The sequence below is a fragment of the Buteo buteo genome, chromosome 10 (assembly GCF_964188355.1).
Source record: "Buteo buteo chromosome 10, bButBut1.hap1.1, whole genome shotgun sequence".
Classification (NCBI taxonomy): Eukaryota; Metazoa; Chordata; class Aves; order Accipitriformes; family Accipitridae; genus Buteo; species Buteo buteo.
This window is the reverse complement of record NC_134180.1, coordinates 4721070-4748291: the sequence shown is the minus strand read 5'-3', so window position 1 is coordinate 4748291 and position 27222 is coordinate 4721070. Positions and strand designations below refer to the sequence as shown.

General features: G+C 58.1%; 1 protein-coding gene across 2 annotated transcripts; it reads right to left on the bottom strand.

Moving 5' to 3' along the window:
- LINGO3 (leucine rich repeat and Ig domain containing 3) lies at window positions 1-27222 on the bottom strand. Of its 2 annotated transcripts, XM_075038140.1 has the most exons (3): window positions 27049-27222; window positions 15688-15791; window positions 1-4367 (listed from the first exon to the last, which is right to left on the bottom strand). In XM_075038140.1, exon 3 carries the CDS (start codon window positions 4331-4333, stop codon window positions 2516-2518), a length of 1818 nt encoding a protein of 605 aa, XP_074894241.1. In that variant the 5' UTR covers window positions 4334-4367; window positions 15688-15791; window positions 27049-27222; the 3' UTR covers window positions 1-2515. The 2 variants fall into 2 exon arrangements, with proteins under 2 accessions (XP_074894241.1, XP_074894242.1); XM_075038141.1 differs by lacking the exon at window positions 15688-15791.

Sequence of the window (27222 nt, the reverse complement as noted above, 5' to 3'; positions counted from 1 at the left end):
TGAAAGTTGGTTTAGCATTGTTTATTAAGGGTTTTGTGGGGCTGATGCTGGTGATGACCAGCTGATGGGCTGCAAATCCCAGCAGAACTTGGGGGGGTTAATGGGGGTTAATGTCTGCCTGAACCCCGGGACTCCCTTGGGCTTGCACCAGGCTGGAGCAGGTCTGGAGAGCACGAAGGCACGAATCCTGCACATGGTGCAAGCAGCTCCGACTGCCCTTTCTGGGTCCTATCCAGCTCCATGCTTGCACTCAGCCCTGCTCAGGCTTTGTCCACTGATTTTGGCTTTTCTTATTTGAGGCACATGGAGAAGAAAAGGGGGAAAAAAACCAAACAAGCCACAAAAGTCCCCCTTTTTTTTTTTTCTTTCCCCCCCGCAAATACATTTCACATGCTCGTTACATATAAAACTGTGCCGGGTCTCCACTGCCCAAACTTGCCTTTGCTCCCGGCTGCAAGGGTCCGTGCCCGACCCCCTCCCCACCCCTCCCACCCTCCCCCAGGTAAAAAAAAAACCAAAACAAAACCCAGACACCGAACAAGGGCGTGCGGGTGAGGCCGGTGGGACCCCTGGTACGACACGGCATGCACGGCTCGGGGAGCGAGGGGGCATGCGAAGGGGCTGTGGGCAACGGCCAGACCCATGGCAGGGGATGGATGGGGAAAGACGGGCAGCATCCCGCCCCAGGTCGGGGGCCAGATCCTGGCAGTGACCAGCTGCAGCCCAGGCAGGTGGGAGCAGCCCGGGGAGCACCTTGGAGAGGAGGGCTGGGTGCTGAGCACCCCCCCGGGCTCCTTCCCTCCTCTTCTCCCTTGGGGCTCAGCGGGCGGCTGGGAGGCACCCAACACCCATGGGTGCGAGAGCAGGATGGTGGTGGCAGGACGGGGTGCAGGGGACGACCCGAGCAGCCGCTTTCACTTGTGCTCTGATGCAGAAAAGCTCACGAGGAGGGTGGGGGGGCACAGCCCCGACCCCTCGGGAGCTCCTGCCGCCGGTGCAGCCCCGAAGACCCGTGGATGCCTGGCAGGAGATGGGCAGCTGCCTTCTCCAGCTCCGTGCCCAGCGTGAGCGCCGCCGGCTGGAGAAGGGACATCCAGGTCGGGGGGACGTGCCCACAGGAATGGGGACAGAGGTGGGACCTGCGGCAACCCCCGTGGGTGCACGTGGGAGGAGAAGAAAGAGGAGGAGGAAGCGATGGGCTCCCTGGCCCGTCGTGGTCTCATCCAGGCTCTTCCCTTCCAGTTGAGCCAGCTCTGCTCCTTCTCCCACCCAAAAACCTACGCCCCCTGAGCTGAAGCCAGCGCTGGCCCAGGCAGGGGTGGGAGGCGAAGCCGGGAACCGTCCCCGCAGCAGCAGGGAGCGGAGCCCGGGGACACCGACCCACGGTCCTCAGTGCTGGAGGGTGCAGGATCCCGGTGATGCGATGGAGGTGCCAGCTGGAACCTTCTGCCGGTGTTTGCTTTTGCCATCAGTTCCCAAGCTGCTTGTTCCAAGCCTTTCTCTCCTCTTCTTTCCTGGGTTGTATGGCCTCCCTGCACAGGATGAGCCAGCTCCTGCTCTTCTGCAGACTTCAACTTTGCAAGCCAAAAGAAATAGACCCAAAAGTGCCTTTTGCACCTGCATGAATCCCGACCCCGTACCCCTTCATTCCCACCACTTGCTGGTGGCTTGGGCAGATGCAAAGATGGGGCCTTGCATCGCCCTGGCGCTGCTCCTCCTGATGTTAATGACCTTGGCCTTATTTTGCCTTTTTTTCCCTTTTTTTTTTCTTGCTGACATCTCCTCAGAGCCTGGCCTTGGGTGGGTTATTATTGCTTGTGCAGGAGCGTCCCCGGGCTCCTGCGTTTGCAGATGCCACGTCTTAAATCCACCGATAGGAAGCTCTCAAGGCACGGCTGTGCCCAGGGAGGGTCTGGCTTTGCCAAGGGGCTGGGGGACACTCCCAGCTTGGCACAACCTGCCCTGATGCCCCAGTCCCGCATCGCCCCGGAAGACTTTTCTCTTGGAAATTCATTTAAAAAAAAAAATTTGTTGGACCAAAAAAAACCCCAACAACCAGAAAAGAGAAGAACGATGAACAACCACCAGGAAAGTTTTCTGGAGAGTCTCTTAAAAAACAAAAGGGAAAGGGGGGAAAAAAAAAGAAAGCAGTTTTTTTTCCCAGGCCCAAATGCTGCTGACCTCTTGGCTAGAGAAATGCATAGTTGGTAGCAAATATGTCGGCTACATTGGGAGCCCCTGGAGCCGGGATGGCCCCTGAGCCATTGCACCCCGAGGGCTCACTGCGGGGCCGGGACAGCCGGGGTCATCGCGCCCCGACCCTGAGGTCCATGCGGTTGCGACACTGCTGGCCCGCGGTGCCTCCGGCACGTCTCCGGCCGCATTCCAGCACAGCAAAGTCCTGCTGCCAGCCCCAGAATGTCGCTGGTGCTCCCACACCCCCCTCATCACCCCCATCCCACCGCGGCCGTGCCCGGGGCCAGGCAGCAGACAACAGTTCTTCTCTGGGAGAGGCTCAGATCATCTTCATGTTGAACTTCCTGGCTCCTCCTTGGCCGGTGGTGGTGGTGGGACCGTCCACCTTGCGGAAGGAGTACTCCACCGAGAAGTTGTTCTTGTGCTGTCCCCGGCCCCGGCTCCAGACGAAGAGGAGGAGGAAGCAGAAGAGCACCACACCCAGGAAGGTGATGCAGCCCATGGCCGTGGAGACCAGGATGGTCTTGAGGTCCAACGTAAACTTCAAGAAGACTTGCGTGTCGTTGTGGGAGGTGTCGTTGAACTCGCTGAGGTACAAAGTTCGGTTCGCGTAGTGGGAGCCGTCGGCTGGCCGCCCCTTGACCGTCAGGGTGGCGAAGTAGGTGTCGTTGCCTCCCGCGTTGCTGGCGATGCAGATGTAGGTGCCGCTGTCCTGCACCTGGGCGAAGCGGATCTCCAGGGTGCCCCCGGGCAGCACGGTCGCCCGCCCCGTGCTGCGGGTGGTGATCATGCGGTGCTGGGGGGACACCCAGGCGATGGAGGGGTCCGGCTCCCCGTCCGCCCGGCAAAGGAAGGACACAGACTGCCCTTCCCGGGCCGTCACGTGCTGCAGCTTCCGATCCCTTATCTTGGGCTTCTGGCAGGTGAAGTACTCGAAGAGCACGGAGTCCGGGAAGTCGCGCAGGGCATTGCCCTGGATTTCGGGCGGCGAGGAGCACATGGGCTGCTGCCCGTCAAAGTTGAGCGTTTTCCGTCGCTGCAGGATCCAGAGGAGGCGGCAGTCGCAGGCCAGGGGGTTCCTGTCCACCCGCAGCGTCTCCAGCGTGTTGACGGAGTGGAAGGTGCTCTCCTCCAGCGTGGAGAGAAAGTTGCTGGAGAGGTTGAGCAGCCGGATTTGTCTCAGGCCGGAGAAAGCCTGCGGCTCCACGGACACCAAGAGAGCGCCCACGATGTGGAGCTCCTGGAGCCGGATGAGGTCTTTAAAGGAGCCCTTCAGCACAGTGCTAATGGGGTTGTAGGACAGGTTCAGGTAGCGGAGGTACACCAGGTTCCTCAAGGCAGCGGCGGGAACGGCTGTGATGTTGGTGTAGGTGATGGAGAGCGAGGTGAGGTTCAGGCCCTGGAAGCTGGTGGGGGAGACGTCTTCCAGCAGCGGCCAGTTGTCGATCTCCAGCTGCAGGAGGTTGTAGAGCTTCTTGAAGTTTTGGTCCTCCAGCGCAGAGATGCTGAGGTGCCGGAGCCGCAGCACCTCCAGGTTCTGGAGGTAGGAAAGCGACTCGGCCGAGATGGAGGTCAGGTTGCACTTCTCAATGGTCAGCTGCTCCAGGCCGAGCAGCCCCGAGAAGGCCCGTTGGGAGATGTACACCAAGTCGTTATCGCCCACCTCCAGGCTCTTCAGGTTTCGCAAATCCTGGAACATGTAGTCCAGCAGGATGACGAGTTTGTTCTCGCTGATGTCCAGGAGGGTGAGGTTGGTTAGCTTGGTGAAGACCCCCGGGGGGATGAGCTTAAGCTGGTTCCCCCGCAGCCGCAAGGTCTGCAGGTTGAACAGGTTGCTGAAGGCGCCCGGCTCCACATTGGAGATGATGTTCTCGCTGAAATCCAGCTCCTCCAGCAGTGGGTATGGGGAGAGGTCCCCCGGGTTCAGGCAGCGGATACGGTTCTTGTTGAGCTCCAGAATCTTGGTTTCGGTGGGGATGCCCTCGGGGATGGTGGTGAGCCGCTTGCGGTGACACACCACCGACTTGATCTGCGGGGCACACTCGCAGCGGGCAGGGCAGGCTGCCACCCGCGGGGGGCTCAGGAGCACCAGGTGGAGGACCAGGACCGGGAGCCAACATGTCATTGTGTAGAGCATGGTCTTATGGACTCACTACCATTCTCCCGTATGCCTGGAAGGGAGAGAGAGATGCGGAGTCAGCGGCGAGCCAGCGGGGAGGCTAACAAAGTCCTCCTCAGCCCCAGATCACCCGTCTGTGGGCTGAGGCTGGAAAACGCTCCCCAAACCATGGCTCATGGTGCTGACAAGGTCCCAGCCCCACCGGGAAACCCTCCGAATCCCTTTCTCAGCCCCTAACGTGTGACCCGGTGACTGTGCCCTATGCAAACCTGGGCTAAACAAGCCTCACTGCCTGCATGCACCCTTAGGAGAGCAGGGAAACCGAGGCAGGGGGGGATATTTGCGAAAGGAGACACAGCTGCAGACCCACATCTCAGCCTCTGCCTTCCTGCTGGCTCACACCCACTCCACACCGCTGGCAGTGCACACACAGGCGTAGGGGACCGTGAATGCAAGCGTCCCAGGGTAACGGGGGACACAGACCCCCCCCCCCCCAGGGCAGTGTAGGAGCAAAGAGATGCAGCCAGAGGCCTTGCAAACTCATGACACAGGTGGGCCACCACATCCCCTCTGCTCCCCGTGCAGCTGCTGTGAGGTTTCATCCAGCAGCACAAATCCTTCCCAGGCCCCGGGCTCGGTGAGGTCTCGCAGGACAGGGAACACTCGGTGCTGCACGTAGGGACCAGTCCCCCCTTCCCCATCCCCAGCGTCACCCTCTCGGAGTGGAGATTAAGGCAGCTGCGGGAACAATCTTCGCAGATGAGGGATTAACGCCGACCTTGTGTGGCGCGGTGCCCCGGCTGCCCTCCTTTCCAGGGATTAGCACTTTGCCGCCGCTTTCCCTTTTCTCCGGTTCCCCTTCCCTGCTCCCTGTCCCTTTCCGTGCCCCAAATCTGCCGGGGTGCCACCATGCCTGGAAACGCACCTCCCAGTGCTGGTGCAAACTCCTCAGCCACCTTTCCCTAACGAAGCACTGTCATTAACCTAATTAAGTGGCAGAGCTGCTCAGTCGGAGTGCTGCAGGGTGTTTCTGGGCCCAGCGAAGGAACGCAGGCAATTTGGGGGGGTACCGAGAACAGACCCAGCTCCTCCAGCCACCCCTGCGGAGGTGCAGCGAGCGGGGCAGGTCTCAGCCCTGTGCTGGGGGCAAAAGGCCCAAAGAGAAAATATCCCACATGAGCCGACTGATGTGACCTGAAGTGGTTCAACGTCTCCTGGGGTTCTGTCCTCACCTCGGGTCCCCAAAGCAGTGTGGGGGCGAGAGCCTGGGCAGAGCATCACCACCAGTGCCACAGCAGGGTGCCCACCAAAGCAATGCGGGAGCACCAACCTGGCATGTCTACCTCCACGGGAAGATGCCCACCACGTCCCGGCAGCCTCCTCTTCCACCTCCAACTCTTCCACCTCCTCGCTGCCAGGATTTATTTGCTCTGTGCCTTCCCAGGTATCTCCTGGCCACTGCACCTCATGGGCAGGAGGCAGGAGCATCCCTCTCCCCATCTGCTCTCTATCAACAGCATTTATCCGCGCTCCGGCTGCCCTCGCTGTGCCAGCCCTGCTTCTCATGCAAAACCTGCCTGTCCATGGGACATCTCCGTTTGCACAGACTCCGTCCCCTGCCTTCGCCGTTTTCCAAATTTTCAACAGCCCAGCTTGCCCATACTGATGGTTTGAAGGGGCAGAGGTGCACCGACCCCTCCAGCACAGGGGGCCATGATCCATCACCCTCATAGCACTGCGACAAACTGGTGAGAGCACTGGGACAAACTGGTGTGCGGTACCTGAGGAGCAGCCAGGCTGGCTCCAGCCCTTCTGCCCTTGGGGAAGCCCAAGCCGTGGCTCTGGGAGCGCTGGACCTTGCTTCAGGGTTTTTTTACCCAAGCCCTGCAGGCACACTCCCTTCTGTCCCTCTGGGTGCGCTGGGGACCCCAGACGCGGCCGCCGGAGCCCAGCAGGACATGGGGAGAGGGGACGGGAGGATGCGACGTTTGTGGCCGCTCAAGCCTATTGCGGTGTTGCTGCACATTCAAGCCCATCTCGGTGCCACCTCGTTGCCCAAAAGCTTCTGAAAATGCCAAACTTGAGGTGGCTGGTGCTTGGTTTAGGGGGTGATGGAGGGAGAAAGGAGGAGCTTTTGCTCATCACTGGCAGAGACGGTGGGAGCTGTCGGGGCAGGCTCGCAGCAGGGAGAGAATGAGCCATGGGGACCCCAGACCCCCCCGGAGAGGTGACACTGATGGAGCAGGGATAGCAGGAGCTGGCTCATCCCAGGTCTTCTGCTCAGCATCTCCTGTACCGCACGGCCACCGTGCTGACAAAGGACACCAAAGGCCGGTGTCACCCTCCCTCCTGTCCCCCAGGGGCTGGCAGCATGTGGGAATGGCCTCGGGGGGCCGGGGGGGGGGGTCCTGACCCCCTCTATGCCCAGGGAAGGATGCAATCTCCATGGATAATTTCCCACCCTGATCCTATTACCCAAGCTGAGCAATTCTCTGGCAATAAACCCATTGCTCGGTGCAATTTAAGAGCCGCAGGAGATTATCTTTCACAGACCTTTTTTTTTTTTTTTTTTGGTGCGTGTCTTAATTTTGCCACATTTCCCTTTTTCTCCCAATGAATCAAACAGAGAGGGAAGCGTTATTATCTTTCACACAGCCGCAGGGAGGGGATTAACAGCTGGCTGGGATGCAGCATCGGCTTTTTTTTTGGCCAAGGGCAGCGGGGTGAGACCAGAGACCCCACTGCTGCCCCCACCAAGCATCCCAGCCCCTTCCTCCCCCCTTGCCACCCACGCAGCCCCTCTCTCCAACATTGCTCAGGCATCACCCATTGCACCGAAACCCCCTTGTCCAGCGGCTGGGGGTCCCAAATGCCACCTGGGCACCGGAGCGGGGATACAGCTGGAGCTGCTTGGCAGCCTCTGCTTTCAAGGAGGCTGCTCACAGCCATGTCCAGAGCCATTTTGCGATCGGCTCTGCCTGGCTGGTGGCCTCGGGAACCCGCTGGCTCTGGGGTGAGGCAGGGACAGCTTTGCTTGGTCGTCCCCCCCCTGGTTCAGAACACTCCACTCCTGCTCTGCCACGGAGCTGGAGGGAAGGATGCACCCAGGCATGACCTGCAATCCCACAGGAAAAAAAACCCCTCCCGGTTCATTGTGACACTTATTTTATTTAGCGTCTCTATGCTAAATAACTATGCCCAGGCACCGCTGCCAGGCTAATGGTCTCCCACCCTTGGCTGTAACCTGTGCCCACCATTACCTCCCTGCCAGGGGCTGGGGGGATCTGGCCCCTTCCCCTCCCCTGCCCACGGCCGCTGCGCCGAGGCAGCCCGCGAGCATGCCAGCTCTCTGCCGTGTTCATTATGAATGAGCCCGGGGTAACCGTACTCCACTTTTGGTTACTACTTCAGCCACCTGATCCTCTAAGCAAAAGTACGATCCCGCTGGCGTTGTTTTACCCGGCAGCCGGGGAGCGGGAGCTGCAGCCCCCGGCTCTCCTTCCCCCCTCCACAGCCAGCGCTGAGCATCGGCTGCCCCACAGCCCCCACCCACGGGTACCCCAGTGGAACTGGGCACAGCCCTGACACCCTCAGCAAACCCCATGGCGGGGAATTAATGGGTGCCGGCCGAGCCCCCTCCCAGCAAACCCAGGCAGATAGGAGCTCCGGAGCAAGGAGCCGAGGTGGGCTCTGCCCCCGCGGGTCTCTGCCGGCTCCAGGACATCCCACAGAAGCCACCCCAGCTGCAGAGATCCTGGGTCCCCTCCTGTGACAACCGGGGGCCCCACGGTCCCCATCCAGCCCGGGCAGAGCCGAGCACGGAGCCGAGCAGCGCCGTTTATTAATAGCTCATTACTCTGATAGCGCAGCGTTCTCTGGGGCTCGCCTGGCCCCTGGGGAGTGCGGCCAATTAAGACTCTACTTGAAGGCCTAGATAGAGGCTCTTCTTCGCGTTTAATTTATTTTTAAAAATAACACGCCTCCTGCATGCAGGGTTGGGGAACGGAGCCAGGAGAGCCCGAGGCCGAGGGGCTGCAGCACGGCCGGGGGAAGCAGAGCGGAGCAGACCACCTTTGGGCACCTCTGAGCCCCCAGGAGCAGCCCCTTCCTTCCCTCCCTCCCCACCAGGACGTGTGGCCACCGAGCCCGTTTTGTCCCAGCCGCCGGCAGCACGGTGCTTCCCGGCTGGCAGAGGTCAGAGCGCGGAGGAACCGGTGCTCTCCAACCGCCCGGCTCTCAGATGCTCAGCCGCTGACCGACCCGGCTTGCAGGTGGGTTTTCGCTGCCTCACACCACCACTTCTTGGAGAAAAGGAGGTGGTAAGGTCTCTTCCACCCCTTTTGAATGGCTCCTGCTTTGGTGGCACACTCTTGGCACAGTCAGCTCCTCTGAGAGCAATTGCTCCTCTGCTGCCATTTCTCCCCTTTTCTGAATAAAGACCAGAAGATAAGCCAAGGTTGTTATTTCTAGGTTCCCCTGGTTTGACATCGTGCAAGTTCAAATACTTCGGCCAAAGCAATGGCTTCTTTTATCCATCCACTGACTTGCAGGATGCAAAATGGTCCTGCTGAGAGCTTCTCCTTCAAGAACCCCACTGCTGCCGCTCGAGTCCAAGCCCGTGTTATCCCTCCTTCATGGGTTCTGCCTGGGGAGGCCAGGAGCACGCAGGGGAGGTTACGTGCTTGGGATACGGGATGCTGCTCCACTTTTCCAGGGGATGCAGGGGACCCCAGGCGAAGGTGGAGACCCCCAGGTAGGGGGGAGCAAACGGGACAGAAAATGATGCTGGGCCCCCCATGCATTTTGGAAAGGCTCATCCTTAAAACACCGACAATATAATATAAGGATAATATCAGCGCCCCGACGCACAGGTGACAGGGAGGTGCCGGTGCCAGCGCGTCCCAAACTTGGCACGAGACAGGAGAGGACTCCGACAAACACCAACGGCAGCCAAACGCTGCTGGAAACACCCTGAGCGATGCCTGTTCGCTGCTGCCCGCCCGAAAGCCGGCAGCCAGCCCTGCTCTGGCAGCGAAGCGTCCCAGCTGCCTGCCCACGGCCGCCCTCGCTCCCTGGCTGCTCTCCCCAGCCTGCGCCAGGCTCCGTGCCAGCGGCTCTGCGGAGAAGGCAGCGCCAACCACGGCTCCGCCGCGCAGACGGCGGCACCGCCGCGGCTCGCCGGGGGCCCTGCCGGCGTCCTCGTCGACTTCGTTGCCCTGCTCAGCCCCGGTGCTGGGGCTTGGGCTGGATTTGGGAGGCAGATGGAGTGGCCGAGCATCCCCTGCCGAAGCAGAGCGGTATTTCTCCCGGCTCATTTACAGCTTGCCAGGATTGCTCAGGGGAGAGCGCCGGACTGTCCGTCAGCACGAGCTCCGTGTGCTCCCCGGTCCTGGGGTATCAACTAGACGAGATCTCGATAACCAGGAATGGGAATATGGCTGCATCAAGCAGGCTCGATGGCTCGTCTGGGACTCGAACCATCCAGAGCTGCTGGCACGGGCTTGGAGCGGAGGACGGGTGCCCTGAACACAGATGCCAACAACTTCCACAGGCGGGTGCCAGGCTGAACCCTGGCCCCAAGCTCTACCCCCGGGCTGGGAGCCTTGGCTCAGGTCTCAGGGGAAGCCCGAAGCCAGAGCTGCTGTGGGACAGAGCTCTTCAAGATCAGAAAATGAGCCCAGCTCCCCAGTCCTGTGCCAAAGCCCATCCAGACATCTGCTCCTTCTTCCCCGATGGAAAACCCCAAGCCCTCAATTACGCCGTGCAACAGCTAGCAAAACCAAAGCCTCCCCCACATGATTTTTGGGCTGCCAAGGGAGAAAACCAAGGTCCCCGGGAAGTCTGCTTCAGGCTCAGCTCTCGCTGGTGACACTGCTGACATCGACCTGTGGCACCCACAGGCTGAGGCTGGCTCCTGGGGGGACTTTTAGGCATTTTTCAGAGGTGACAGAGCAAACTTCCACACCTGAATGTGAAGTCAGGGATTGAAGCGTGTTTTTCCAGCCACCACCGCAGGTGGCTTTGCTCGCAGCAGAGGTAGTTACTGGGGACATTTTCTGGGGGCACTGAAATGAGGTGACCTGTGTTGCTCAGTGTCTCTAGGGTTTCTTGTGCCACCACCCAAAAATAAACCTGTGGCTCCTGCAGCTTTATTTTATCCATTGTCTTGAGTCTGCAAAACCAGCAGGTTTGTGGCCACACTGAGCTTGGAGAAGCCCCAGAAAAGACCAGGGGGCACTGGGAGGATGGAGGTGATGGGGAGGAGCTGAAGGGGCATCCCTAGGACCTCCCCTGGCTCCGGGGGTGACACCAGCAGGTTTCTCCCTCTGCTTAGGGCAGCAGAAACAACCCAGCTTAGGCTGGGGAGTGGGGGATATTAAACCAGAGCTGAGGTATAAACTAAGAGGCAGAAAACTCGGAGGGTCAGAGGAGGCCAGTGATGTCCCCGTGCCTCAGTCTGATGAGGCTCTAGTGATCAGGCAATTAGCAAATCAAGCATGAGAATAATCCAGCTGAAACAGGGAGAGGAGGAGAGAACTGGGGGTAAGAAGGAAGAAAATCAATCACCAGACCTAATGGAGAATTATCTAGCAGGGAGTTATTCCTAATCCCATCAGAGTCTGACTGGGAAACAAATTCTCCCGGCTCTGCCGCTCTCTCGGTGCACCCAGAGCATGTTTTTCTGGGTCAGCTCATTTCCCAGCAAAGCTGGGCTGGGCAGGCAGGAGGGCAGAGCTGGGGGAGCAGAGGGGAGAACCGAGCGGCTGGGTGGGTGTCGGGGCAGCCCCGGCAGCAGGAGGGCACCCGGCAGGCTCCGTACGGTGGGTCCCCTGCCACCGTGGTGGCTCCTGCCTGCAGGACCTGGCAAATGTCCCGAGGCCGGGGCTCCCCGGGGTACCAGGGGGGCAAGTGACTGCGCCCAACAGCCACGGCAGAGCCCAGCAGCAGGGCTGGGACCCGAGGTGGCCGTGCTCCTGATAGTCACCCTCGTGTCCCTCTCGAGGCTGCTCAAACAGAAACAGGTTTTCCTGACGACTCGCAGAAATGGGGAGAGAAAGCGTGAAAGGAGAGACGCCTGTGCGAGGAGACGGGCTCCTGCTGGGTCACTGCAGAAAATGTCCTGAAGCATGACTTAAAGGTACTGCTTGAAAAACGTGAAAACCTTCTATAGAAGGGAGTTATTTTGGTGACTGGCAGCTGCTGCATCTCACGCATCTCCCCCTGCTCAACAGCCCCAGGTCTCGGGGCCAGCCGAGACGATGCTGGAGCAGCAAGACCGAGTGAGCTTTCAGCGGAGGCAGGATTTACCCTTTCTACCCAGAAAAAGACATGATTGACGTCTTCATGGAGCCGTCTTCCCACCCTGCGATCCCATCCCGAGTCCTAGCTGAGTCCTCAACAGCCGCGACCACAGGACTCTCCACTTTCCTCCCACGTGGAAACTCCCAGCCCTCGCAAATGCTGCAAAAACCCAGAAACGAGGATTCCCTAATGAGTTAAGACGCCAAGGAGACAACTCAAAAGAAGCCACCGCTTATTTTTAGAGACAACCTTATGATTCTTGAGCACGTGGCCCAGGCAATACTGCACAGGCAGCCACAGATTGGCCGCAATCTGCTTTTCTTCTTGATAGATATCATGTCTGAATCTCTGTCTCCACAAGATGCTCCCAGGAGAGAAGACATTTAGATACGACCACAATGTACAACATTTCTAAAAGGTCACTGCGTGTACTAGGGAACGAGGTGCAGAAGCCACTCATCAGCAACAGGAGCTTTGGGGAAGTATTTAATATTCCATGAGCATCTTTATTTCTCTACCAAGGTGAAAAACTCCTCTAAAACGAGGGAAGGGAGAGCAGGACAAGTGGGTGCTATACCCTTATTTTGACCCAAGCAGTTGCACCGCACCACCAGCCAGATCTGAATCTTGAACTGCTACTGGGAAATGTTGGCTGAGGGCAAACCCAGCCTGGATCTCAGCAACTTCAGTACCTGCTGGACCACATGGGAACTAAGGCTGAGCTTGACTCCCCGTCTTCAACTGCACCCAAAACTGCCAGTGAGCTGTTCCAGTAGCACCCGATAGAAACACTTGAGTTGAACTTGGCTTTAGGCAGTGGTCCCCAGACGGGCACCGGGGGTTATTTTTTTGAGGATTCCCAGCAAATTTCTGCTGCGCAGTGAGAGCTTTTAATTTGCAGGAGCCTGTTAACGTCATGGGCAGGACGATAAGGGTCTGGAAGACAAATTCAGGCTGATAGCCCACATCCCCGGGATTTTCCCCCGATGTTTTGCCATCACTCTCTGTCACCAGAACCAGCTGCTGGCCACAACCCCCGTGGAGTCCTTGTCCCTGAGCACCCACCCAGCTGGGAGAGGACCCAGCAATGAGCTCAGAGGCAGCCTGGGTCTAGGAGACTCCCCCTGTAAAACCACCTTCCTCTCTCACCAAAGGGCAGAATACAGCTCAGGGGCTCTGGGCTTTGCAAAGCTCCCCATCCGAACCAAAGCTCCCCATCCGAACCAACCCAGGGCCCAGGGTTTGCCCGTACTCAGTTTTCTCCCCACCTTAGCACCAGGAGCAGGGACGGGGAACCTGAGCCCCTGGGAAACATCCTCCTAGCATCCGTCAGTTTTAAAGCCCCCGCCACAATGGTGCCGAGATTTACAAAACACAAGCCCATAACAGCCCCGGCCAGCACAGACGTGACAGTCAGGCACGCACGTATCACGGCTACGAGCAGAGCATCTCAGAAAACAGGGCTACGCTCCTGGCAAGGGCTCCTGCCCCCATGGATACACAAAGAAAGATCATTAAATGAGAGAGAGGGGAATTTGCTCCTTCTCCTGCAGCTGCTTCCCCTTCCTGCCTCCCGGGGCGTGCGGCCGCTTTACGAGCTCATCGCTTACCTTCTGCACCAGGGCTGCCGAAACACAGCCTGGGAGCAGCACCCCAGGAGCAAAACCTCGGCGGCGAAGAGCACCAAAGCCAGCGTGCCACCCTTGGCTGGAGCCACACGGAAGGGGACGGAGGGAAATCACCGGAGCCCGACCAAGCAGGACATCCCCAGGCAGAGCACAGGCTGTGCTGGGGCCACCCCACGCTGTCAGCACCCACGTCCTGCAGACGCATCACCCAAAGGGGGTCCCAAGCAGCAGGGAAGGATGCGCCACCTCGTCACACGAAGGGACCCTTGCGCCTTCGCTCCTCTAACCCAGGCAGCTCCGTAATAAATGAAGGACAGGAGCAGGATGATTAATAATCATAACAGAAAAGCATACGCTGTAATTAGCCACTTTTCAGAAAGCTGATTGATGACGCTGCTCGGGGGCGTGCGGAGCGCTCGGGCTGGCACACACGCAGCCGTCGTGTGTGTGTCGTGTCCCCCCCCCAGCCCCAGTCTGGCCAGCAGTGCCTGGCAGAGCCCTCCCCGCGCTGCCAGCCAAGGACTTCGCAGCAGCCTGAGTGCCAGCTGCTTCCCCGCAGGCTTCGCCCCAGCAAACGACCTCGTTTGTCCACCTGGTCTAGCATGCCAGCCCTCGTTAGATTAGGTCGTTCATTAAGCTCAGCATCTCCGTGGTGCTGGCCCGAGCCCCTCGGGGGGGCTGGCACATAAATCACGCTGTGATCAATGCCTCTAGTTGCCAGCGCTGAACCTTTGATAGCAAAGTCTGCTCTTAATCCCTTATGTGGATGGCGGTGGCCCCCATAAGCCCAGTTTGCCAGCAGCACCGCACGAAATGAAGTCAAGGCAGTTCCAGCCACCTCCCTGAGGGTCCTGGATAAAACAGCAGCTGTTTCCAGGCTTGATCCTCAGAAAGGACCCTGTTCCTAAGGGCTCAGCCCCATGGGGTGCCTTCACCCACGGCAGAAGGTGCAGGGGTGCCCAGCATGCTGGCGAGCCCAGCTTCCCTCCGGAGAGGGAGCCTGGAGTCCTGGGGCGGCCCATGGGCACCGCATCTCGGGAGGGTGACACATCATTTGGGAGGCTTTAATTCGACCGGACGGCTGGACTTGTGGGCAGGATGAACAGACTGACAGGCCAGACTGACAGACAGATATCTGCTCCGAGGACACAGTGGGAGAGGCAGCCAGGGGTGGAAAACAAGCCGGTCCCAACAGGACTGCTTGGCTCTCTGCAGGAAAACAAGCTCATAGCTCTGCGAGCAAACCTCTGCGGGTGCAGAGGGGTGAGAGGTGCAGATACGGAGCCTGCAATCTGCTGGAAACCCTATTTGGAGCGGGAATCCCAGGCAAGGAGAGTGCAAAGCAACAGCATTCCCTCCACCTTTCAGCTCTGCTCAGCATCAATCCTGGGCTGAATGCATTTTTTAAGACCTGTCTGCAGCTGCTGCATTGGAAATTTTATTGCCATCCCAATTATGATCATGGGAGCAGCAAGCAAAGAAAGCAAAATGCCATTACAGGGTGAAATAATGCTTGACATCGCAATCTATACCTCGTCATGCCAGGCGGGAGTGAGACCAAACCCCCTGCTGTAATAAGCCCCTGAGAGGAGAGGGGGCCAGGGGACTCGTCCCAGCCCTGCCTGAGCCCTATGGAGAGCAGATCCCCCCCAGCCTCACTGCTCAGATTTCGGAGGGGACCAGCCAGGCCTCGGGGGGGTCCAGCTGCACCACCCCCACATCTCCTCCAGGCTGGAGATTGCAGCGAGTGGTGACATTTGGAGCGAGACACGCTGGCGTCGGTCCCCAGATCTACAGCTTTGGGGCATCAGCTGTGGTTGTGGGACCAGGAGAGCATCCCCTTTCCCATACGCAGCCCCAGAGGGGTTCCCAAAAGTCAGAAGTCTCCGTGGCAGGAGAGGAAAGGGACAGCAGAGCTGTATCGCTTAACTCCCTTGCTGGCATCTCGACAGCAGAGCAAGGGAAAAGCCTCCAGAGCCCTTCTCCCAGGGTGGAGCTGGTGGACTCCCAAATCCAATGAAACCTGTCCAAAACCCGAACCACCGCTCTTCAAACCGATGCTGCACATACATCCCAGTGCGGCCAAGGCTGGGGTCCCCGCTGCTGTCTGCCAGCAACCTTGGAGCGAGTACTAGAGCTTAACGCCCCTGAGCTTTGCATCACATCCCCACTTGAGTTATTTCTTGCTCATTTTGGGGTTGTGGCAACAGGCAGGAGATTTCTTAGCTGTTACACGGGATAAACCTCTGGCTTGAGAGTACCGAGTGCTCCACGCTGCAAAAAGAGGGTGGGGACGAGGAAGGAGCTAATGCCACCAAGCAGGGATGGCCATGAGCTAAAAATGAGCTGGATTTCAAGCATGCCAGTGCACAAACCCCATGGGGTGCAAGGGCAGTGATGATGCTGACCCCCCCATCCCGCTCAAGCCTGGGGAGTGCTCACCGTTCTGCAGGTCTGGGGCTGCACCGACATCTGGGTCTGCTGTGGCATCCGAGACCGGGGATGTTTAAATGGCAAAGTGTCCGGCACAGCCAGCCTCGGCTCCTCTGGGCAAAACAGCACAAGGAGATGACTGTCAATCACCTTTCCACAGTGTCCAGCACAGAAATCCCAAATAAATGCCCCTAAAGCCCAAGGACATGGCACGCAGGCACCTCCCAGAGAGGGGAAGCATCCTTAGTGTTGCTCCAGCCTGATGCGTGACCTGACCGCTGCAGCTCGCCTAGTTTATGTATATAAAATTATATAGCACTTTGTACCCTGAAGAATCCTCTTACGAACAGGAGAGCGTCCAAGCCCAGCACCACCACGGCCAGCTCTGGGTTGGAGCAAGGGAGGACTCGGCAACGCTCCCCAGGAATCACGTGCAGGGATTTCAGGAGGAGACGGCACCCACGCAGCGGGTGCCCACGGCCAGCTCTCCAGGAGTCCTCTCATTTGGGGAGATTTCACCGAAACATGGAGGCAGAAGTGCCACTGGCCGGAGCCCCTTTTAGGTGTCCTTCTCTCGGGCACTTTGCAGGGTTGAGACACGCTCCCAGCCCTGATGGCTGGTGCAGGGGATGCAGGACACTGACCTGCAAGCAAATGATTTGCTAGAGTTTTGCTAAAGCATTTTGAGCTCTCCGGATCAAGTTTAATTTTCCTGTAACAGAGGGAATTTAAATAGCTCCTTTTTGGGGGGAAATCCAGCTCCTCCTGGTTAACAGACCACAAATGGTCCCAGACTCAGGTCCTGTTCAGCTACACCCATGCAGAGACGCTGCTGTTACAGCTCAGTGGTGGCTCTGACCTCTGCTTGAGACCCCCCTCGGGCCCCGACTCATCTTTGCCCCTTGCTCCTGCCCGGCCGAGCTGTCCCAGGACTGCCCAAGGACAGGAGAAGCAGCTGGGGAGGTTAATTCCTGCTGAGAGAGGCTTGGGGAACCTTAGCCAAAGGAGCTTTCCATTGCAGGGATTTGCTGGAGAACAGCAGAGAAAAGAGGAGCCCACTCTGCAGCGGCAGCCGGAGCTGGTGGCACGTGGCTTGAACCCCCTTAGCACTTTGGGGGGGGACATCCCCGGTGACAACGGGGAGCCAAGAGCCGACCCCAGGAGGGTGGGTGCCCCTGCCCGGGTAGGGCCATCCCCTGCAGCCTCCTGCGAGCCCCCCAGGTGCTGCTCATGGGAGGGCAAAACCTCACTTCTGGGGTCCCTGGAGAACTGACAGCGTGCAGCACACAGGAAAAGCTAAATTTCCTCCAGGAAAGCATCACTACCCCAAAGCAAAAGACAGAGGGATGCCCCTAAAACCCACCGGCTGAGGCTCAGCCGTGTGGGGGCTCTGCTTCCCCGGCCACCCCCGAGCTGGGGTCACACATGGCCCCTTGGGGAGGGGTGCAAGGCAGCAACCGGTGACTGACAATTCCAGCTCATTCCCTGCTCCAGAAGACCTTCCCCTTATCCGCTCTGCCTGGGAGACCCAAATTTCTCCCTGGGAGGGCAAGCACTCACATTTCCAGCTGCTGAAAGGTCTCATATCACCAGCAATACACTCACCCCTTCACCCCATCCTCCCCCACGCTCCCGTTTTGCCATCACTGGTGGGGACGCACACGCGCAGCATTTAACTCGGGCCCTGGCAGGGATGCGTGCCAACAGAGAGCAGCCAGCAAAGAAGGAGCGGTGCTAAAAATTCCCCCCTATTAGCAACCGCAGCAAGGAAATCTGCCATGGACATGTCAGGGTTTGCTGGTGGAGCCAGGGGATGCATCAGCCTCTCTGAGCTGGCCCGAGGCTGTGGCAGGACTGGGACAACAGGGACAGGGAGCGCTCCGGGGCTGGCAGCAGGATGGGAAAAGCCCAGCACAGATCCCAAGCGTGATCGCATCCCCTCAGCTGGGGAACGACCCCGTGCAGGACCCTGCAGCGCGGGTGGCTGATGCTCGCACACGTGTAGAAGTGATTCAGACCCAACACTTCAAATAAAGGTGACGGCAACCCAAACCAGCCCTGCTATGGGGAAACGACCCAGGCACACCTCAGCCTGCCCTCAGCACCTGCAAGGGGAATTTTGCGGCACCACCAGCAACTACGTGGTGCAATTCAGCAAGGATTTTGTCTAGAGAGTCAATCCAGCGTACGTGCTTCGAGGGATCACAGCCTCCATGGTGTTGATGCATAACTATCTGTTTGAGCTACGTGGTGCTGGCAGCTGCAGAGCAGGTGGGGCTCCTCTAATGCCCAAGTGATGTGATAATTGGGAGGAAAGCAGATTTGTTTTGCACTGCAGCGATACATGTGGGACCTCGCATGCTCCAGCACCTCTGTGTGTTTCGGCAGGGGCGGAGGAGGCACCGTGAGAGATGCTCGGTGGCATCGCCATCCAAGAGTTAAGTACAACTGTGACAGAGCAGCTCGGCTTGCTGCTCCTGAAGGCCAGGCTCCAGCTACTGAGGATGGAAAAAGCAAAATTTAATACAAATTCCAGCAAGCTGGACGTGCCCATGTATTTACTGCAAACCTGCTGAAACCAAATTTCAGTAAACCAAAATCTGCTCAACTCCCTGCGCTTACCGGCCCCTCTCCTGCTCTCCCTGCAGGTAGCGAAGCACGGAGCAGCTTTGCCTCTGGACCTGCCTGTGTGGTGTGAACATGGCATTTAAACTCTCTTTAGAAACCACCTGGGCTTGGCTTATCAAAGCCCCGCGCGTGTTATGTGAGCCCATCATTCCCAGTCCCCTGAATGATTAGGGTCTCAGCTGATGGTCTTGGCATTTGTTTTTGGCAGCTCCTGCATCACTTAGCAACCTCCGTTTCAGGTTACTTCAGTTTTTTTGTCTGCAAATACATTTTAATCCCTGTGAAACGGGACCCACCAGCACATGGGTGAAGTGGCCTAAAACCTCCTCCGGTCCCACGCGCTGCCGCCGGCACAACTCCCCAGCTCTCCATGTGTTCGTACCACCAGAGCACATGCCGCCGTCCAGCCCCTGTGCCTTGTATTTTAACTCTTTTCTAGGGCAACTTGGTGGAGGAGCTGGGGGACGAATCTCCTCTTCCCAGGTACTGCACAGGACCTGCCTCTCCATCAAGGAGGCTAAGGTGCAAGTTCTGTACATGGGAGTCTCTGGAAGAAATTCAACAGCAAAACCAAAAGCCAAATGGGACCCGGGAGTCCTGTGAAATCAGCAGAGACACTTCTACCTCCAGAGAACCAGACCAGGATGCCCAAGTCAAGCTCTTCTAGGGCAGGAGCATACCAACTCTTCCAGCCGGAGCCTGCAGACGTGCACGGCAGCAAATCTGTGGCTCATCCCAGCCCACGAGGGACCCACAGCCCCCCCCAGATCACAAAAGACCTGGACCCCAGGAGCCCTTCAACATCCCCACGCTGCTGTTCATGGTCACAGGACACCCGACGGTGCCCAGGGTCTGGCCAGCCAGCGTCGTGCTGTCCCAGCATCCAGGACAGCGGAGCACAGAGCAGTAAGCCAGAGACTTTTCCTCATTAGTGTAAATAACATCAGACTTCCCAGCTGGCCAGGCTTCTGTTTGACCTTTAGTTATTGAAGTATGAACAATAAATAAAAATGATGCATTATCGTGGAGGGGGTGTCACAGGCCGTTCACTTGAAATCTTCAGTGAAATCCTCTCCCTTAGCGACATGCCCCCAAAGAGCATCTTTCTGCAAAAGTAAATGGGAAAATTTGGAAAACCATTGGGGAAGGAGGAAAAAATCAGCTCCACCTATCCACAGCAGCAGCCCCGCAGGGACACAGTTTCTCCTGGCTTCTGGGGGGGGGGGGGGGTATGGCCAGAAATGACCCCAGGGAGAGAAACAGAGAGATGGGGCAGAGCTGTTAAAAAATGAAACAGAGTTAAAAAGACCTGTTTCTTAAGAGTCTTGGGAAAGTGGGAAGTCACCGAGATGGAGACCACTAAGCCAAACCCCAGCAGCACAGTATGGAGCCAGCATCGATAGGTCCCCAGCCCAGCATCGAGCGATCCCCACACTGGGGATGGCTCTGCCCATGTCCCGGCATGAACCGTAACTCACGGGCCAGCAACAGCCGCAACCCAGCGAGACCCTCAGGGCAAATTAATGGGAAAAAAAAAAAACCCTGGCAGACGCAACAGAAGCGTGTCTGGTGATGGACGAGACTGATCCGTCAGATCACAGCCTCATTTTCCACTACAACAGCAAACAAATTGGGCCTGAATTTCCAGAGGTTGCCAGATGTTGGCGCAGGGCTGAGCAAGACAGGGGAAAGGCAGCGGTGCTGAACCCCAGCAGGATAGTCCCTAAGCTGGAATTTGCTTTGCCACATGGCTGGTGCTTGATGCAAAAAAGTGACCCTGAAGGCAAGAAGAGAAACCGCTCCCTGAGCTGATGATGGAAAGGATACAGCCTCCAAAATAACTCCTGGAGCGACACACCACTGGGGCATCAGGAATGGCAAGGAGGGATGTCCGGCATTAACAGCTGCGCTTCCCTGGGAGCGGACCAAAGGCTCCAGCTCCACATCAGCCCTAGGCACTAGGACTAACGAAGGCAGGATTATTTCTTCCCCCCTCCATTTGTCGCACTTGGTTAATACTCCTGCTTATGGAAAAAGGTCACAATTTAGATCTCATTTATGTCACTTCATCTTCAGTTTGCAATTGCAGGGTCCTGCTCGTTTTCCATCCCCAATTAGTGTTCAATTACGGGGGCTCCACCTTGTTGCTGTGATGGAAGGAAGAAGAAACAGAGGTCCTGGCTGTGTGACCTCACCTGGGTCTCCAGTGAGGAGATGCCCCATAGAAAGCTGACCTGAGAGCAGCCTTTTTCCTCTGGCAGCACAATGGGAACCAGATGGACTTTCCTTCAAATGAGATTTAAATGGAAAAATACAAAATAGCTCATTCTGGCAATATTGAAGCGTTGGTGCCCAGCTGTCCCAAGTACGGGGAAGGTCAGACCGGGTGACCCTCTGGAAAAACAGGCCAGAAGCACCAACCACCCTTACAGTTTTCTCCTTTGGCTGCACCACCGAGACCGGGTCCGAAACAGCAGCCAGGGCACGGCTCTGGGCACAGAGCTCAACACCTCCTGCTTCCCCCGAGGGGAAAAAAACCCGCTCGCCTCATTTGAGATGTTATAGTATCCATAAACCAGAGTCACCGTGGAGACTCAGCTGACGGAGTTTGAATGGGATGCTCGGCCAGAGCCGCTTTAGTTACCCTGCTCCGTGCTGCAGGATGGTGCTCTGCAGACCTCTGCTGCTTACTGACCTGCAAGGAGCATCATGAGGACCACGCTCACGAGGCCTTTTGAAGATGGAAAGCACCTTCCCGAGCCCACCTGGTTCCTACTTGGTCCAGCCACGGTCCATCCTACAGGCAGCACGCTGCCATTCCCCTGACTTCGGTTATTTTACAGTCTACCTGGCCGCCCAACGGCTCCACGTTACAGCCAAAACCCCTCGTATCGCAGGGCCAGCTGAACTGGCCCCACAGCACGCAGCCCATCAACCCCGCTCTAAATTATTTCAGCCTGCGAACGCACCCTCTCACCCACCTGGACCAAAACAGCATCCAAATCAAGCAGGAAAAGCAAGCGAGGCCTCGCAGGGACTCTTCTGGAGATGCTGAGGATGGGAGACGAGCCGGAGGTCAGGCGCATCCCCCCACCCCGCTCCAGGTCCACGTTCTCGCTGCGTCTGCTTGCATTTGCTGCGTGAAACAGCCACAACGTCCCCACGCTCCCAGCTCTGAAGGCAGCGGGGGCTTCGCCACCTCCACGGCGATGGGTTCTTCAGCCCCGGGCAGGAGCAGGACTGTCCCCACTGCCCAGGTTTACCCCAGGTCCCCGACGACCTCCTCGAGTCTGCTGGGAGCATCGGGGTCCTGCGACGTGACAGGGGCAGCGCTTGGGCTCAAATGCACCCAGGGCAGCGAGAGGGAGAATATTTGTTTCAAATATTTCTTCTATTCTCTTGCTATTAAATATTTTCCCTCCTCCTTTCCAAGAACCTCCTTTATTTCTCCCCATCTCCCTCTAGCAACAGTATCTGAGAGAAACAATGAATTTTTAATAGGAGGGGGCGGTGGGAAGAGGGAGACCCTAAGGCAAAAAGATAAAACATTGATCTATTAAATAACCTCCATCATCACAAAACCACATTTGAGGGAGAGGGAACCGCGCAGCATCAGGCAGGGACCGACGGGTGCGAACATCGGCTCACGCTCCGGGTCACGGCCCCCCCTTTTCTCCTAACCTGGTGGCAGGACGGATGCTGCCCACGAGCAAGTTGCAGACAGGGTGAATCCTGGCCACACTACACGCGCTTGGCCACGGCTGAGGTGGGTCTGAGCACGCAAGACCCCAAAACAAGCCATTGCACAAGCGAGGGGAACCCTGCCCCACAGCACGGTGGGTCATCCCGCTGCAGCATCTCGAAGCTGAGCCATTCCCATCGCCCCCAAATCCTCCCCAGGCTCTGCAGGGACAGGGCTGACCCTCACGGGGCCGGAGATGCCCAGCTCACCTCCCGCAGTGCCTGGCCCTGCCTCCCCATCACACGGCTGAACCTAAATATAGTCCCCGGTTCTCTTTTCTTGTAGACACAACCAGCGCTCCGGGTGAAAGTCCTTTCCCATGAACTCACTGTTGCTTAATAAAGCACAAACCCTCGGAGACCTTGATGCTGGGATCTGTCATTTTAATTCTCAGTGACACTTGTTCCTCTCCACTATGGTATGCGGCCGCTGCTATTTTGGCTGGCACATCGGGAGCTGAACAAGAAGCCCCGGTGCTCCAGGTCTGAGCGGTTAAGAGCTGGGATGCAGCTTTAAAAACCGAACCCATATGATGGATGGGGCTGAAAACTGCAGCGAAGCTCATGCTGGCATGAAAAATTCAGGGGAAAGAAGTCAGGAAAGCAAGGAAAGAGCTGGGCTGAGCCAGACAGTGTGGGAAGGAGGAGGGCACGTGCCGAGGCTGCGGCCGGCTTCGCCGCTTGGGACCGAGCTGCTTGGCGAGACAGACGCTGCCTCTGCTCCCCAGCCTGGTACCCGGGATCCCGGCCACTGCGTGCCCACGCGGATGTCAAGGCACCATGGCAGCCTGGGGATTGCAGCCCATGGTTAGATTTTTTTTTTTTTTTAAACTCATCCACAGGGAAGCCGTTTCTCACAGTTTGCCCAAATTATCCCCCCAAGTCCCTGCTATTCGATCGTGGTGGAGTGAGTTTGCTCCTGTCCTCAGTTTGCCCATTTTCTGTGAAGAAGAGGGAAGGGCAGCCCCTGCTCTCCGATGACAAGTGCCATTTCCCTGTTCTGCCACCAGCCCTAGTGCCACGTCCTGCCCGGTCTCAGCCCCCACCTCCGACACCCCACGGGCCTGGGGCACCCCCAGGCCAGCATGGGGGTCCAGCTACAGCCCCAAAGCATCACAACTTAAAGCAAAGGGATCAAAAGAAGGAGAAACCAGCACATGTCATTGCTGACGGCTGCCCAGTGCCCGCTGCCAACGGCCGAGCGATGCCGCGGTCCAGCCCCCCTTGCTCCCGCATCCCCAGAGCCAACCCTCGTGGAAGCATTTGCTTCATCTTTCAAGGTAAACCCTACATAAACTTCAGAAACAGCCTCCCAGAAAAGTCAGCCGATAACGCCCGAAGCTCAATCAATTTCCCTACCACAGCCAGCGAGCCGGAGCGGCTCTCGGCATCTTTTCCAAACGCTCTCGTGGGTTTTATTGCTTTCCTTCATCTCCTCTCAAATCTCTGCTCTGAACATTTCTGCCCTCGCCTGTTCATTTTGGTGTTTTTCCAGGACTCACAAAGCTGCCCTTCGGGCTCCGGCAGCACCTCCGTTGGCAGCACCATCCGCCCCTACGCTGCAGCCCCTTCCCCAGGGATGGGAAAGATGCTGCATGATGCCCCCTCCACCCTTCTCAGGCAATTCAATCATCACTTTACAGCTGCAGACACAGACAGGCAGTAGGATTTTGGCTTTCTGAGAGAGCATATGAACCTACAAAACCAGGCCTCCGGACTATATCCATTTACAGACAGGGAAACTGAGGCACGGGATACATGTTTTATAGCCACCTGGTGATTCAGCAGGGGACAAGCTCAAGGATGGCCTCACTTGGCCTCCAGGTCCCTTAGCTCCGAGATGTGGGATTTGGCGCTTGGGGAGATGCTGCTGGTGACAGGCATCCCACCGGGCTGCCCACGCCGCAGTGAGCCGGCGGCGCGGGAATTACCGCTGCCCACGCAAAACGCACCCGTCCACGTGCTTTACATTCCCAATGTTATTTCCAGGGCTACGGCAACAGCTTGCTCCCATCCCGGGGATGTGAACGCAGCAGCTCAGATCTGCTGGAGCAGCCCAGCTCCTCTGTGACCGTCTGCTCCTCCTGCTTTATGGCAGCTTCGGTTCTCCGTGCCGCCGAGTGGAGAGGGGCCACCTGCTCCCTGGCGGGATGCTCGGGGGTGAAACAGTGGCGAGCCGACAACCAGAAGTTGAAAAAAATGGATTCCAACAACATCAATTTAAAGTCTTTAAACGCTGAGTGCAAATACAGCTGGGCGCTCTTGTCCGTCCGTACCATCGGGCTTCAAATTCAATGTTTAATTCGGGCCCGTGCTGATGCTCGGAGGGAAAGTGCAGTGATTAGGTTTGGGCCTTGGAGCGAGGGATGCGTTATCTTGTGATGCAGGATTAACACAGCTAATAAAAGGAGACATTCCTGAACTCAAAACTCTAAAAAAAAATAGGAAAAAAGCCCCCGGTCCTGCTATCTTCAGTGAGGGATCGGCACAAGTGCATCCCCTGGGAAGGGCTGAACCTGGCAGCAGCGGGAGGTGGTGCAGGATCCGGCCATGCCTGGGAGATGCCCCAGCTCTGCCACTGCAGAGATTCCCTCGCTCAGCCTGGCACAGCCGCTTCCCACCCCAGGCATCGATGCCAAGGGGCAGCTCAGAAATGTAGCCCAAGAGGGGTGAAACACAACCCAGCCCCTGTTTCTCTGGTCCTCCAGCTCCCTCCTCCCAACAGGGCAGGATAAAAGCAAAATTTGCTGATTTTTAAGCCCCCAAACCACAACTCTTTCATGAAGCTGCTTTGCCTCCTGCTTCCCCGAGCCGGTGGGAACACGTTTGCTCCCCGCTCTTGGGGTGCTTCTCCAGCTGTTTTGCAGGCTGGGCATTGCCCTGTTTGAGAGCATCTTTCCCCGAGCTCAGCTCAACTGAGGACCAAAGGCTTTGGGAAAAGCTGCAGACATCCAAATGCAGTTTTTGGCAATCTCTGAAAACCATCAGAAATGTTGGGGGGGATCAGCAGCCACCTCTCCCAGCCGCTCCGGCCAAAACACACTTGGCACTGCCAGTCCTCCAGCAGCAAGAGGCAGCAACTCTGCTCCCTCCCCTCCACCTTAACGAGCGCCACAGAAAGGCCGATAATAAATACATTAGCTCAAATTAAACCGGATCAATCACAGGCTGTCAAACTGGCAGCTCCCCAACACATCTTGAATTATTCTCCTGTTTAAAGGACGCGCACCACATTTCTTGCCATGCCCCGGGGCGCGGGGGTGCAGGCGGCAGGGACCTTAACCCAGTCTCCATCCTGCAGCCGAAGGGATGACGAAGCAGCGGCGAAGGGCAGAGCTTTGAGGTGCAAAACCCCAAGGCCCCCTCCTTTACCAAGGGGTTATCGCAGGGTTCACCACCTGCATTTCTGCATTTTTAAGGCCAGCAACAGAATCCGGCCCTGGCTTTAAAGAGACACATGAACGTATCGCGCTGAGCTGCTGGGCAACTCTGCTTTTTCAGTTTGTTTTTTGTTTTGGTTTTTTTTTTTAATTTCTTGTGATTTGATTGAGACACAGGTTTGTAGGAACTTTCCCTCTCTAGATGCAGCTTTTCTTGTGGTGTTTCCCTGGCAGCAGGGCTAGACCTGGGTAAACCAGTGCCCGTCGGGGTGGTCTGCTCCGGGCACGACAGCCTCCTGCCCGTGGGCAGCACATCCCCAGCCAGGGCGAGAGCGGGCAGCACCACACTGGCAGCCAAGACCAAGCCACAAAACTAAGCAGCAAGTGGGAGCTCTTTGAAAGGCCCAGTCTGGTCCTCACCACCCCACCGAGCATCCCCAAGCCTGGTCCATCCCTAGGGTCCAGCCTCTCCGGCTGGCACAGACGATGCTCCGAAGGGATGCGCTGGTGCTCCGGGTGCTGCCAGGCTGCGGATTCACGCACCGATCTGCTCTCGATCTATTTTGCAGGCGCTCTGCCTGCTTCTGTTATCCTCTCTCCTCCCGTTTGCTCTTTTCTCCTTCCCAAAACCTCATCTCAGGGTAAGGCTGGGCACGAATTTCAAGAGCAGCTGCTCTTCTGCAATCGCTCCCTTGCGCGAACGCCGCGGGAATTAGAGCACCTTTTGTCAGGTTTTAGCTCAATCCGCTTTGCAAGTGGATTAAGAAACTGGCACAAAAGTACTCTGGATCTGGAGTAGGAAGAGGCAGGCTGCTCTTCCAGAACAGTGATAGGAGCCGCGTATGCTGCGATTGCTGCCTGCTCCATTTCCCCGAGAAACCCAACCCCGGTAACGTTTGCATTTAAACCAACCCTGGGATTTTTTGACAGAAGAATCTACCTAGCCCTAAAATCAAGGATGCCGAAACGAAGGGGGCAGGCAGGGCCCTGGGGTGGCGAGGAGCGAGAACCTGCAGAACTGAGGGGAAAACGGGAGCGAGGCGAGATGGGGAAAGACCCTTCCCGACGCCTGGCGACGTTCAGACCCGCTCGGGTCTGCCAGGGAGAGGCTACGGGGAAAGCTGCCAGCAGCAGCCCCAGCCCTGAGGGTGGGCAGACCGCAGGTACCAGACCCTCCGGAGCCCCCGGGGCCGAGCGGAGGAGGATGGAACCGGGTAGGTTCAGACTGGACCACCCGGTCCAGCTCTCCGCCTGCCTGAGACCACTTAAACCCCCGCTACCCACCCGGCACCGGGCTTGGGGTGGGCAACAGCCCTGCCACCCACCGGTGCCTTCACCGAGCCCCCCCAAACCGGGGCTGACCCCCCCCCCCATCCCCAGCCGGAGACTGCGGGCAGCAGAGGGGCCTTGCAGCCCCGGGCGGTGGGCACCGACCGGCCAGACCCCCGGGGAACCGGTTTCGGGTTACCGGGGGCAGGTACAAGAGGGTAACCCCGGGGGCACCGCGGCCACCCCCCCCCCCCCCCCGGTTCTACCTCCCCCGGCCCGGTTCAGTCCGGTCCAACACAACACGACCCAGCACCGCTCCCCCCCCCCCCCCTCCCCGGGACCCCGCACTCACCGTTCGGCTCCGGTTCCCGGGCTGCCCATGGCGCGGCGGCGGCGCGGGTAGAACCGCAGCCCCGGGGGCGGCGGCGGCGGCGGCTCCGGCCAGGACCCCCGGCCCGGTCCCGGGGGCGGCGGAGGCGGTGGCGGCGGTTCTCCCCGCTGCCCGCCGCGCCTGGCCGTACGGCGG

Bases quoted from the DNA above. Each gene is read 5' to 3' on its own strand.
- LINGO3 (XM_075038140.1), bottom strand. From the start codon at position 4,333: ATGCTCTACACAATGACATGTTGGCTCCCGGTCCTGGTCCTCCACCTG.